The 13856-nt window shown below is 36.7% G+C and overlaps 2 protein-coding genes across 6 annotated transcripts in view; one reads left to right on the forward strand and one right to left on the reverse strand.

The window, feature by feature from the left end:
• On the reverse strand, positions 1 to 12188 carry taf5l (TAF5-like RNA polymerase II, p300/CBP-associated factor (PCAF)-associated factor). Of its 5 annotated transcripts, none has more exons than XR_012386950.1 (8): positions 9576 to 9695; positions 8503 to 8644; positions 7821 to 7925; positions 6280 to 6473; positions 5793 to 5939; positions 3859 to 4281; positions 2145 to 3638; positions 1 to 1999 (listed from the first exon to the last, which is right to left on the reverse strand). XR_012386950.1 is itself a non-coding variant. In XM_068224120.2 (7 exons), exons 2-7 carry the CDS (start codon positions 8639 to 8641, stop codon positions 2841 to 2843), a joined length of 1806 nt encoding a protein of 601 aa, XP_068080221.1. In that variant the 5' UTR covers positions 8642 to 8644; positions 12100 to 12188; the 3' UTR covers positions 1 to 2840.
• Positions 10026 to 13856, forward strand: part of nup133 (nucleoporin 133) — a 22796-nt gene continuing 18965 nt past the window's right edge. The window contains 5 exon segments of the mRNA NM_213531.1: positions 10026 to 10297; positions 11278 to 11393; positions 11480 to 11583; positions 12150 to 12254; positions 12680 to 12811. Of these exon segments, the coding sequence (NP_998696.1) occupies positions 10170 to 10297; positions 11278 to 11393; positions 11480 to 11583; positions 12150 to 12254; positions 12680 to 12811 (585 nt within the window). The 5' untranslated portion in view covers positions 10026 to 10169.

Consider the following 13856-nt stretch of genomic DNA (forward strand, 5'->3'; position numbering starts at 1 on the left):
TCAAATGTTGGAAAAATATATTTACATGTCGATGCAAAAACACCTTGTTTTTGGAAGCAAATGATACAAAAGCATTATTTTTCTTCTCTATTCCAGATAAACATCACATTACTTATACTGAAAACAAAGTTCTGGGTAAAGGCTAAGTGCAGGGGTGTACAAATCACATTCAAGTGCATCTATTCAGCACAAAACTGCAATCTACACTGATCTTTAAAGGGACAGTTCACTCAATAAACAAATCTGCTATTATTTACTGACATCCAAACCTGTTTGAGTTTCCTTCTTCTGTTGGACACAAAAGACATACAGAAGATTAAACAGCCACTTCGTTTAACAAAACAGTATTTTTTATTTCAACAATGGATGTCAATGGCTGTTTTCCCCATCATTCTTCAGAATATCTTGATTTGTGTTCAACAGAAGACTTTCATAAACATTCAGAACCACTTGAGCGCGAGGAAATAAACGATCAGGAAATGTTAAACGGTCCCTTCAAGCTAAACTAAATGTACTTCCATTGACTGCTAGTGGACTCGGATACTAGATTACTTCCTCTGAGGACTGTTTTTCACCTGTAAGTAAGATGAATCCAGATTATCAGGCTTCCTTGTGAAAAGCCAAGGCCTGCAGGATAACAGCGTCTTCACTACATTATGAATGTGGGCAAACACATACAACAATAGAAATGATACAGCAAAACTAACAGACCTGAAAACAAATGATCCAGAGATGAAAACAGTGACCTAACATTTTTCTCCACAAAATATATATTTGTAGATTTTACATCCAGACGGAAGCAGCAGGCTGCACTTCTGACCTCATGACAAGGATTCAACATCCATGGTAATGACCAGAGGAAGAAGAGATTTAAACATTGCTGAATTCTCACAAATCTCAGGTCATATTTCACAAAAAAATTTAGATTTTTCCTCAAAGAAAACCAAGCCTGTTATGTCTTACTAAGATTGATTGGATTATAATATTTAAACATACTTATAACCAATAGTCCATACTGCAATACCTATAATTACTTCACTGCATATTTAATTTAAAAACCATTTAAATCTAAATTGACACAAACTTATACATTAAGCTTTTTTTGCCACATTCACAATAACGAAATTTACAAAAACGTATTTTATTACTGAAAAGATCCAGATATACTAAACTTATTAATTATCCATCTAAAGTAAACAAATATTACCCAGATAAATACTTCACAATTCAAACAGCATCCTGCTTCATCTTCTGCATTACAGCAACGAGAACTTTTGGATCGAGCACATTCTAAAATGGTCTTAAAGGGACAGTCTACCCAAATACTTTGATGAATGTCGTTCATCTGTTGAACACACAGGAAGATATTCTGAAGAATGTTCCAAAATCGTAGCCATCAACTACCATAGTAGGAACAAAAATTGCTATAGAAGTGGATGCTTATTTATTTTTTTTCCATATCTTCATTTGTGTTCAAAAATAAAAAGAAACACAGTTTTAGATTTAGAATATTTAGAAGATCTAGAACATTTAGAAGATCTAGAATGTTTAGCAGATTTAGAATGTTTAGAAGATCTAGAACCTTTAGAAGATCTAGAAAGTTCACCAGATCTAGAATGTTTAGAAGATCTAGAACGTTCAGCAGTCTTAGAACCTTTAGAATATTTAGAACATTCAGCAGATTTACAATGTTCAGAAGATAAAGAACCTTTAGAAGATCTAGAACATTTAGAAGATCTAGAATGTTTAGAAAAATCTAGAACATTTAGAAGATCTAGAACATTTAAAAGACCAAGAACGTTTAGAAGATCTAGAATGTTAGGCAGATTTAGAACGTTCAGAAGATCTAGAACATTTAAAAGATCTAGAATCTTTAGAAGATCTAGAACGTTCATCAGATTTAGAATGTTCAGAAGATCTACCACCTTTAGATGATATAGACCATTCAGCAGATCTAGAACGTTTAGAAGATCTAAAACAGGGGTGTCCAAACTCGGTCCTGGAGGGCCGGTGTCCTAGAGAGTTTAGCTCCAACCCTAATCAAACCCTGAACACCTGAAGCAGCTAATCAAGCTCTTACTAGATATACTAGAAATTGCTGGCAGCTGTGTTGAAGCAAGTTGGAGCTAAACTCAGCAGGACACCGGCCCTCCAGGACCGAGTTTGGACACCCCTGATCTAGAACCTCTAGACGAATTAGAACATTCAGCAGATTTAGAATGTCAAAAGATATAGAAGTTCTATAACATTTAGAAGATTTATAACATTTAGAAGATTTAGCGGGTTTAGAATGTTTGGAAGATGTTTAAAAGATCTAGAACGTTCAGCAGATTTAGAATGTTTAGAAGATCTAGAACGCTCCAAAGATCTGAGAACGTTGGAAAGATCTAGAAAGTTTGGAAGATCTAAAACACTCAGCAGGTTTAGAAGATTCAGAAGATCTAGAATACTCAGAAAACTTAGAAGATTCAGAAGATTTAGATCATTTGAAGGATCTAAAACCCTCAGCAGGTTTAAAACGTTCAGAAGATCCAGAAGATTCAGTAGATCTAAAATGCTCAGAAGATATAGAACGTTTAGAAGATCTAGAATGTTCAGAAGGTCGAGAACGCTGAGAATATCTAGAATGCTCAGAAGATCTAAAAGGTTTAAAAGATCTAGAACATTTGGTAGATCTAGAATGCTCAGAAGATCTAGAAGGTTTAGACTTTGAGGAGCAGCATATGAGGACAGAATTTTCCCTTTTAAGTGATCATGACTTTAATGGCATATTTTCATTTAGGTGAAGTAAACATATTTGTAATTTTGATGTGAAATATGACCTAGAGGAGAGTTCCTGCTCACTGCTCCTGCTTCTCCATGGCTGTTCCCGTCACCAGCAGCAGGTTACAGGCCATGAACTGCACATTGAGAATGTTACTAGTGCTGCCGGTGTACTGTCCAATCAGCTCGCTGCTGCAGCCGTCGGTGGGGGCGGAGCCATGAGCATTGCGAATGTCCCACACACGCACAGTGTTGTCCATAGACGCAGACGCCACTAAACTGCTGTCCTGGCTAAAGGAGAGGCTGCTGATGGTGTCGGTGTGTCCACGCAGATCCTTAAACAAGCCCCCAGATGCCAGATCCCACAGTTTCAACCTTTGATCCTCTCCGGCAGATGCTAAATACTTTCCGTTTGGTGAAAAAGCGAGCGTCAGGACGGGTCCGCGGTGCCCAGTGAACAGCCTTACAGACGCCCCCTGCTGGGTGCTCCACAGGCGTACAGTTTTATCAGTCGAACCCGTCGCAATATAATTAGAGTTTGGGTGGAACTTAACACAGTCGACGTCCGAGAGGTGGCCGGCGTACAGACGGAGCGGATACGTGCGCGCGAAGCTCCACAGGCGAGCGGTGCGGTCGTGGGATGCTGTGGAGAAATACAGGCTGCAGGGACTCACGTCTACATCCCATACAGGGTAAGCATGACCGCGGTACAGGACGGTGTTTGTGAAACTCTTGAGGTCCCAGTAGCGAACTGTGGAGTCCTCCGAGCAGGACAGCAGGCCAGAGGCATCCGTCAGGAAGGCTGTGCGGTACACAGGACCACTGTGTCCACGAAGAGTCTTTATCTCACTGCCTGAGGCGTCCTCGTCATCCGCCTGAGGGGAAAAATTTAAATATTTATTTTTTAAAAAGTCAGTGAAGTTGAACAATTAACCCTCCTTAATTATAAGCCACCTGTTTATTGTTTCCCCAATAATCGTCTTTGCGTTGAACAGAAATTGAGGCTCATAATTTAGGAGGGCTAACAATTCTGCCTTCAAATGTATATACCCCCTCAGCTCATCAAAATGAGTGCGTCTGCCAGAGTTCCCTCACCTCCTCCTCCAGCACGTCACAGGCCAGTCTGATCTTGGACACGTCGGCTCTGTGTGGTCCTGCCTTCAGCTTGCGGGCCCTCAGACTCCAGAGCTTCACTGCAGAGTTATCGAAGCCGGCCGCCAGCAGGCGACTGTCTGCCGACACCTCAGCAGTGTTCAGCAGCTGCTCCGTGTGCTGGAAGGCGTAGAAGCAGACGGTGGTGAGCGACGGCGGGCCCTCACGCACACGCTTTATACAGTCCTGCAGATTTTCCAGCGCCGCCTCGTTCTGCGGTAAACCTGCGGGCACCTCCAGCCGCTCCGCTCCTTCTGAACCGTCCACTGATGCCCATGTGGAGGAAGAAGAAGAGCTGGTGTTTCCTGTGCCGACCCCTGCACCGTACAGCTGATAGTCGGTTCTCTGCGCTGCCGTCACCTCCACCTGATTAAACACAGGCATTAAAGTGATTACAAGAAATACATAAGTGCTGGAAAAACAGCAGCCAAACACTTTACCTTTTCAGTTCTGAAAAAAGGCCGCCGCATAGGTCTTTAGCTGTTTAGCTTCACCGCTCTGAACAAAGTTAGCACTGCTATTCTACAAACAAAGCTTTAACGTATACGAGTAAACCCCTGACAGATCTCTCATTTAGATTAATATTGTCTAAAGGAAGTTTTACAGTGTTAGATTTGTGCATTTACTGTAGTCTCTCACTATAATGCAGTTCACTTTTCGTTGTCTCGCATTTTTGTGAATTTTTTTTAATGCAATTTTACAGTCCAGGGGCCTCATGTATCAACGCTGCGTACGCACAAAAACTTTGCGTACGCCAGGTTTCACGCTCAGAATCGCTCACGTTTGGATTTACTAACGATGAACTGAACGTGGGAATGTGCGCAGTTTCACGGCAGCTTCATGGCAGGCGTACGCAAATTTTTTGTGCGCGTCTGTTTTATTTCCATTGGCGTCTCCTAGAGGCAGTTGTGTTAAATTCCTCTCTACAAAGTGTCTAAGCCTTGCAATGGCAGCTGTATGAGACGGGTTCATCTAGCAGGTATATAAGGTTTCCATACCATACAGTTGACCAGCTAAACATTAAAGCGCAATTTGCAGCGTCGCCTGTTTTCCCAATGTAATCTGAGCGATCTACTGCACACACATTGCTATAAAGACACTATCTGAAGATGAATTTGCATGCGTGAATCAGAAACATTTCCATTCAATAAATGTGCAAATAAAATATGATGCACAAACTTATTAATGATTCCTACTTGTCTTTCTCGTGATAAATAGTAGGCAAAATCTGGTATGTAGCGGGGGGGAGAAGAAAGAGTTGATCAGACGCTGGATTCGAACCGAGTTCATGCTCGAACATGTCAAAACATGTTGACATGCGTGTTACGAGCTGCGCCACTGAGACTGTTAAAGGTGCTACAACATTTTACACCTATAAATCACACTATTTCTTTTTTAATTCACTCAGTGCGATGTTCAGACCCAACTGTGTTAACCGCATCAGCTAAACTCTCCCACTCTATTTTTTTCTTTTGTTGTTAATTCCGGAGAACAAACTTGCAAATAACACAGTTTTCCTCCGGTTTACCTCCGAAAGCAGCACCTCCAATTCACATTCTGTTCAAAGTTTCTCTTCTTGCTTGCTTTTGCCTTTGCTTTTTCGTTGGGTTTTGCCAAAGTAGAGTCATTAGCATATTCATACGGGGGAGGAGGCAGGGAGGGGTTTTGCGCTTGGCATGTTGCGCTCAGTTTCACGTTCATTCAGATGTACAAAAGAATATGCGTGAGATTCGGCGTACGCACATTTACAGCTTTGTGCGTACGCAATGTTTTAGTATGATTTCCACGCAAGTCTTCGTACATGAGGCCCCAGGACACCAGCCCTCCAGGACCGAGTGTGGACACCCCTGCCTTAGAGTTATTCCGGATGCTCATACCTGCAGATGTGCGGTGAGCACCCAGCAGATGGCGCTGTTGTCTTCACTCTGCAGGTAGCGCAGCAGGTAACTGTACGCTTGATCTGTCAGGTATACAACATACTTGTGGTCCAGCAGGGCGCACAGTTTAGGATTTGTGGTCACATCCTGCAAGATGAGGAAAAAAAAGAAAGCAATGTCAGAAATGAATGAAATATCCAATGATGCTGTGAACTCAATCAGACGAAATGGAATATAAATAATTAATTAATTAAATAAAAATCGCTTAAAACAATATAAACTAATTGAAAATCAAACAAAAAGTGCTCAGGAGTAGCTTAATTAATGTATCAGTGCTCTTTTGGTAAGAGATTCATCAGAATAAAAAGCAAAAATCAGCTCAAGGCACTCGAAAAATGTGGAAAAAAATATTTAAAAATTATTAAAGTATTATTATTTAATTATTAAATATACAAGACACAAAGTTTCTAACAGTAAAGCATCAGACCTGTAGAGTGAGGGCTCCTCGCAGCAGGTCCACGATGGCCTTCTGTTCAGGGTCCTGCTGGAAGAGCGAGTGAAAGCGGCTGTAGAACGAGTCCAGCGCCCCCTTCAGGCCACATCGGGCCATGTGCAGGTGCAGGTAGAGGAAGAGCGGGAACAAGACGCTGCTCGCCTCCTTTACCAGAGGCCCTTCAGCCTCTGACAACAGAAAGAAGAGCTGATGAAACCACAGCAGCTCAGATAGACAGTGTGCTTTAAAGATGATCATAGTGTCAGACTGTTTGATACATTGAATGGAAGCAATGGAGTTAATTATGAGCCTGCCCTGCAATAACGCAGTTATCTACATGTATAATATATAACAAACATACAACATAATATACAAATAAATAATGCTATGCACATATAATTTAATATACAACAATAATAATATAATACACTGCATAATACACTTTAGTACAATTCAAAAACACTACAGTTATTTTTCATAAGTGATTGCAGTTGTAAATTACAAGTCTGATTTGGTTTAAGATTTAATTTAAGCAACCGCTTATTGGAAATATATTAGGAAAATCTGACAAAACAAAAATCTGCAAAAAATGAGTTTTTAAAATATTGCCTTTTCGAATTTCTATCTGAAATATATATTTTTAAAATTATAGCAATAATTCTATATTAATTACTATTTTAATATTTATTTCATGTTGAAATTATATTTAAAAAATCATATCATTAATAGTTTAAAATGAATTGCCATTATAATATTTATTTTGTTGAATTTAGATTTTAATTTAAATATTAATTTATATATTCATGTTATATTATTTAAATGTTTTTAATTTTTTTAGTATAATTTCTAATTGGACTTTTCAGTATTAATATTAATTCACATAATGCCTTATCTGACTTCTAGACAAATGTGTGTGTTTTTATGTAAGTATTTGTATGTATATGTGTATGTGTATGTGCATGTATATGTATATGTATATATATATATATATATATATATATATATATATATATATATATATATATATATATATATATATATATATATATATACATATATACATACACATATTTTTTTAACATTAATATTTTTACATTTATTTTATGTTGAATTTATATTTTAAAATAATATTAATTACTACTTAAATATTTATTATTGAATTTATGTGTCAATTTTAATATTAATTTACATATATATTTTTTAAGATCTACTTTTGGCCTTTTTGCCTTTATTAGATAGGACAGTATTTAGACAGGAAGCAAAGTTTGGGGGGGGGGGGGGGGGGGTTAGAAGAGAGAGAGAGAGAGAGAGAGAGGTAGGGAAATGTTGAATCTCGAGTCGGGATTCAAACTTGGGACTCCCTGATGTGCTACTGCACCATATGTTGGCGCGGTAACCATTAGGCTATTGCGCCAACATCAGTTTGCATTTTAATATAATATACTATTCATATTTTTAAAAATATTTCAAACATAATTTCTTATCAGAATATTAAATATCATGCATCCCGGGTGTGTCTGAGGATCTGGTCTCACCCTGCAGGAAGGAGCGTAGCCTGGAGTACTGGTTTTCGTACTGCTGAGGGTCCGCCTGACACGGGGCCGCGGACACCACATTGGCACAACTCGACTCCGTCTGAACTGCACAGGTCAGAAACACAGGGAATAAGCACTGCCCAATTCATTATTATTTACAGTCACAGTTTAGGTCACAATCATTAGCCCTCCTGTTAAAATATTTAATTCTTTTATATTTTCCCAAATTTCTGTTTAACGGAGAGATTTCTTTTCAACACATTTCTAAACATAATAGTTTTAATAACTTATTCCCAATAACTGGTTTCTTTTATCTTTGCCATGATGACAGTAAATAATGTTTGACTAGATATTTTTCAGGATACTAGTGTTCAGTTTAAAGTGACATTAAAAGGCTTAACTAGGTTAATTAGGCAAGTCATTATATAACAGTGATTTTCTCTGTAGACTATCGAAACAAAATATTGCTTTAAGGTGGTAATAATATTGACCTTAAAATGTTATTTTAAAAAATTAAATCTGCTTTTATTCTAGCCTAAATAAGACTTTCTCCAGATGAAAAAATATTATAGGAAATACTGTGAAAAAATCCTTGCTCTGTTAAACATCATTTGGGAAATATTTGAGGAAGTAAAAAAAAAAAATCACAGGAGATTTAATATAAATAATTTGGTTTATTTACCTGTCAGACTGGCCGCCATCTCCTCAGCGGTTTGTGAGAGTTTTGCTCCTTTCATTGATCCATCAGTGTCAATATACTGTCTCCTCTTCAGGTACTGCGTCACCGCATACTGGATCTGCTCCGTCCGGACACGCTTCATCTCCTTAAGAACACACAGAATACACACAAAACATCGAGCACTTGTAGGAGGGAATCATGAATAAATATCATGACAGGGGAATCATATCAGCTTTAATATTTCATTCATTTCTGATAAAGTGGTTTTGACGTCACAATTACATGCGATTTCAGACCCAATATTCAAAGTAGCGTGCTAAACAATATGAGGACCGTGTTGCAAGTTATAGTCGCAGTATAAAGATGAATGAATGTGCGAATATTAAACCAACTTTACCTCAATGTTTAAGCTCAAAATAATTATTTTTCTATTTTTAGAGCGTACTTTGAGTGTTTTACTTATATCCCTGTGTGGTTTTTGCTTACTCTATGTACACACTTGATAGGTTAGGTCTTATTTACAATATACCTGTAAATATACAAACTTTTACATCTGGTATTTTTGTTCCTACGACAAATGTAAATGTCTGTTTTTTTTACCCCAAAATGTTTAAAATATCTTGTTTTGTCAAGAAAAGACAATCATCAAAGTTTAGCACTACTTCAATGAGATTAAATGATGATGAAAAGTTTTATTTTCGGGTGAAATACCCCGTTAATTTTCGCGTAGTGAATGAAACTTTCGCGTCCGCATTCAAACTCTGACGTTGTTCAATTAATGCTGCCAAGTTAGTGGACTCACTAGTATTTGAGATACAGCCATTAGGAGCAGGTTAGATTTTGTGCAACGCAACCAAAGCGATGAAAGGTGAAGTCAGAACACAAATCAAATTTACGAGTTTCTTAACATAACATATTTTAAATAGACTAATTGAATAAATCAAGGCTACTCAAGAGACTCCTGCAGCTGCGCGGCCTCGACCATCATCACGTTTCTGGACTTCTGAACACAAATACACTAAACTTATACAGGTTTATAGCTCATCAACAGCTTAGAAAAGATGTTAAACACCTACTGCATAATCCGCGAATGCCTGTCCTGGAGAAAAGTGCTGTTTTATGCCATGAAAGAGGCTCTGAGGCTGACCGCTACTCTTCTCCACCGCAGCTCCATTGGTCGCGCTGTTTTCTTCTTCGGCGCCTTCTTTGACGGCGCGCTGAGATTGTAGGTCAGGCACTGCGCCATCTAGCGCATTGACAAAATCAACAACTGACAGTGTTTTAAATGGGAAGTCGACTTTACTGAAACACTTAATTTAAAGTGTATGTTTACTGAAGTTTGTTTGTTTTATATATATATGTATTGAAACTACATTTTCCAAAATCCTGCTGTTGAGAATGACCATTAATCCTAACTGAAGTGCTGTTTATTGTAACACTGTTCCAGGATCAGTTTCGTGTCTCAACGTCCTCTTTTGCCTATTTGAGAAAAGATTATAAACGGTTTCAGGATCAGCTGCAGAGGAGCGCATGCGCAGTTCTATTATGACGCGTATTGTGTGCGCGCCTGACTTCAGTGAGCGCGCGGTAAACGGCTTTTCCCGATTTTGTATCGCATTTCGTCGCTTCTGAACGCTTTCTGCTGGTTGTAAACGGACTGTGGACCGGGTATGTTTTCTCCCCGCGGCACACCGGGCTCAGGCCGCAGACAGGCGCCCCGGACCGGCGGACGGAGGAGTGTGAGCGCAGTTCAGCCCGGACTGCTGTTTTCTCCACGCCGCTCCGCTGTGACAGCACGGTAAAAACACAGTAAACACTCTGAATTAACACTGACATGCTGGTGTTTTAGATGTACATCCTAATGATGATATATATATATATATATATATACATACTGAAAAATTATTGTATCAAAATTAAGTGTTATTAACGTCTTGTCCAGTAAATTTAATCTTAAATCAATTACACTTCATATTTTTATACATATATTACATGTAATATTCATTTTATTGTATTAATATAAATAACTGTAGCAATAATAATATACTGTCTGTCTGATATCTATCTATATCTCTGTGTGTGTGTGTGTGTGTGTGTGTGTGTGTGTGTGTGTGTGTGTGTGTGTGTATACATACATACATACAGAATAAAAACAACTGTCACTACTTGGCAATTTTTATTATTATCTCTGAATATTCTTATTTATGAATTATTGTTATGTCTTGGGTAAAATGTCATTTATGTACATTAAGTAATTTAACTACAGTTTTGCTGTGCAAAATTACAAAAAAGTGGCATATTTTTTATGTTAATATTAATGTTTAGACCACAAAATACAATGTTTTAAATTCTGAACAGTTAATATATCAATATTTAATTGCAATAACCCTGATATTTTTAAACAAACAAATGAAAACATTTCTTATTCTGATCAATTGACATTTAAAATCAGAAGAAAAACGCCCTTTAAACAACAATTATTAATATTTAAATAATTTAAATACCTAGTAAACTGAAAGAAACTGAGGCCGTCATTAATATATATATATATATATATATATATATATATATATATATATATATATATATATATATATATATATATATATATATATATATATATTACACATTTATGATTGTTTTTTGTGTAGTGCTTTTCACAATATTCATCATTCAGGATAACTTATAGAACATAACTTGCATAATTATTCCAAAATACATTTTTATTTGTATTACTTTGCTAAATTTGTATATATCAATTGGTTTTCTCTCTTCTAGATCTACTCCCACGCGAGTTCAGAGTCATGCTGTCGTCGAATCTTATAATTTTGATGTCCAGACTTTCGGATCATCTCTACCTGTTAAAGTCATGGAGGCGCTGACCATGGCTGATGGTGACACTCTTTGTTTTTATAGATTTCGACTGTGTTTTAGAGTCGATCCAATGATTTGAGGTCCTCTAAATGTTTGTTTCCTGCAGTGGACGATCAGATCTCAGTGAAGGTGGAGGCATCTGGTTGGGCTTGGATGGTTTGTGGAGAACGGCTGATCGTCTGGAAAGTGTCTCAGACGTCTGTGGCGAAGGTCAGAAAAGAGACAAATGTCCAATAATATTTTTTTCTTCTGGAGAAAGTCTGATTTGTTTTATTTTGGCTAGAATAAAAGCAGTTTTAAAAGTTTTTTAAACCCATTTTAAGGACTATATTATAAGCCCCCTTAGCAATATTTGTGTTTGATTGTCTACAGAACAAACCCTCGTTATATAATAACTTGCCTAATAACCCTAACTCGCCAAACTAACCTAGTTAAGCCATTTAATGTCACTGTAAGCTGAATACTAGTATCTTAAAAATATCTAGCCAAATATAATTTACTGTCATCATGGCAAAGATAAAATAAATCAGTTATTAGAAATGAGTTATTAAAACTATCATGTTTAGAAATGTGTTGAAAAACTTCTTTCTGTTAAACAAAAATTGGGGAAGAAATATTAAGGGGGGCTAATTCTGACTTCGACTGTATGTACTTTTTCTTCACAATAAAGTACATATTTTTAGGACTTAGTATAAGTAGGTGAATTGGGATGCAGTATATAATTACCTTTTGTGTGTTGTTCTGCAAACATCATGCTGTTTTATTTTGCCGTTCAGCTGTCGGTGTGTAAGGACCTGCAGCTGCCGTCCAGTGAGTTTGCATACAGTGCTGATCTGGTCTCCATCAGTTCCTCCGGGCCGCTCGATCTGGCTCCCATTCAGGTGAGCTCCTGCATCTGCACATGAGCATCAGAGGAGATTTCAACCCTGCAAACATCAATGCAAATGTGCTTCTCACAGTCCAGCAGATTACAAAAAAAGACCAATAAAAGGCTATATTCTTAACAAATGGCAAGCAGATTGGGATCAGTGCTCAGAAAATAAATGTTTTGATATGTTTAGCCAGTGGAAGGAAGAAAATCAAACATTTTTCAACTCAAGACATGATGAGGTTGTTTCCACAAGGTGGTGTATTGGACTCACAGGCATTTACTTAAAGGAGAACGAGCCTCAAAATGTCAATACTGCAACAGGAACCAAAGTGTTAAACATTTAATTTTTGGAAAGCGCTATTTTTAATGTGATCAGACAACTAAATAAAGAGATTGTTAAAAGTAAAATGAAAAGTCTCTCTCTTTCTCACACAGTCCATCAGTGTTTTGGCTGTGTCTCCTGATGGTCTGGTCCGCTTCTGGCCCAGTCTGGCGCATGAGGGCTCTTACACTGAGATCTCTCTGGACCTGAGCGGACACTTGTCCAACTATGTGGCCGCTGTTAAGGTAAAAACCAGACATTTTCTCTTTGCTAATGCACTTTAACTAGGAAGCGTGTCTCGGATTTATTCTGTGGGGAATTTAATTGATATTTTGTTCACTTTTTTGAAGATACTTTTTAAAATACTGATTTATGGTTTTTAGCAAAAAATTAATTGTAAAAATGTTATAATCTAGCTGCAACATGCATTTTATCGCCATGAAAATAGCCATAGAAGCTGCCATGGCATTAAACACAAACTAAATGAGTTAAATGAAATCTGACTTAACCAAAATGATGTGATGTAATTGATCTGATGTGCCAATTTTTAAAATAGTATTTTTATTTGTTAAGGACACATCAAATTGATCAAAAGTCACTGCGGCATAAAGAAGTCTTAAAGGTTTTTAAAATAATGCTGTTTATTTGACATTTTCTATTCCTTAAATCAAAGGAATCTTAATTTAATTAAAAAAAAACTATATTAATATTGATTATATTTAAGCAGTGGTGATTGAGAAGCAGAAATAAATAATAATTTAGCACTAAATACACATTTCATGGGTGCTTTGTCATCACAGGAATACATTACATTTCAAAATAAACATTTCAACATGCATTTCATTATAATAATTAATACATTATATAATTTAATTATGAAAATTAATTTATGTAATGTAAGATATATGCAAACCACATCTTGAAAATAAATAAATTACAATTATTTCAGTAGTTCATTCTGATCTAACAAAAAGTTCTGGTACATGATATTTGTGAAATCCTGAGACGTGTGTATACTTTAAAAACAGGTCTAACTTTCAGGTCTAACCCATTTGATTGACCAGTAGGTAATACACTCAAATGACAACATTTACTTCTCTACTGTTTTTTTTTTTTTTGTATGGTTACAAAAAACAGCTGAAGTTAAAATAAGATTTTATATATATATATATATATATATATATATATATATATATATATATATATATATATATATATATATATATATATATATATATATATATATATATACACACACACACACACACAGTGTAATATTTTTAAAACTTT

This window comes from Danio rerio, chromosome 1 (assembly GCF_049306965.1).
Source record: "Danio rerio strain Tuebingen ecotype United States chromosome 1, GRCz12tu, whole genome shotgun sequence".
Classification (NCBI taxonomy): domain Eukaryota; kingdom Metazoa; phylum Chordata; class Actinopteri; order Cypriniformes; family Danionidae; genus Danio; species Danio rerio.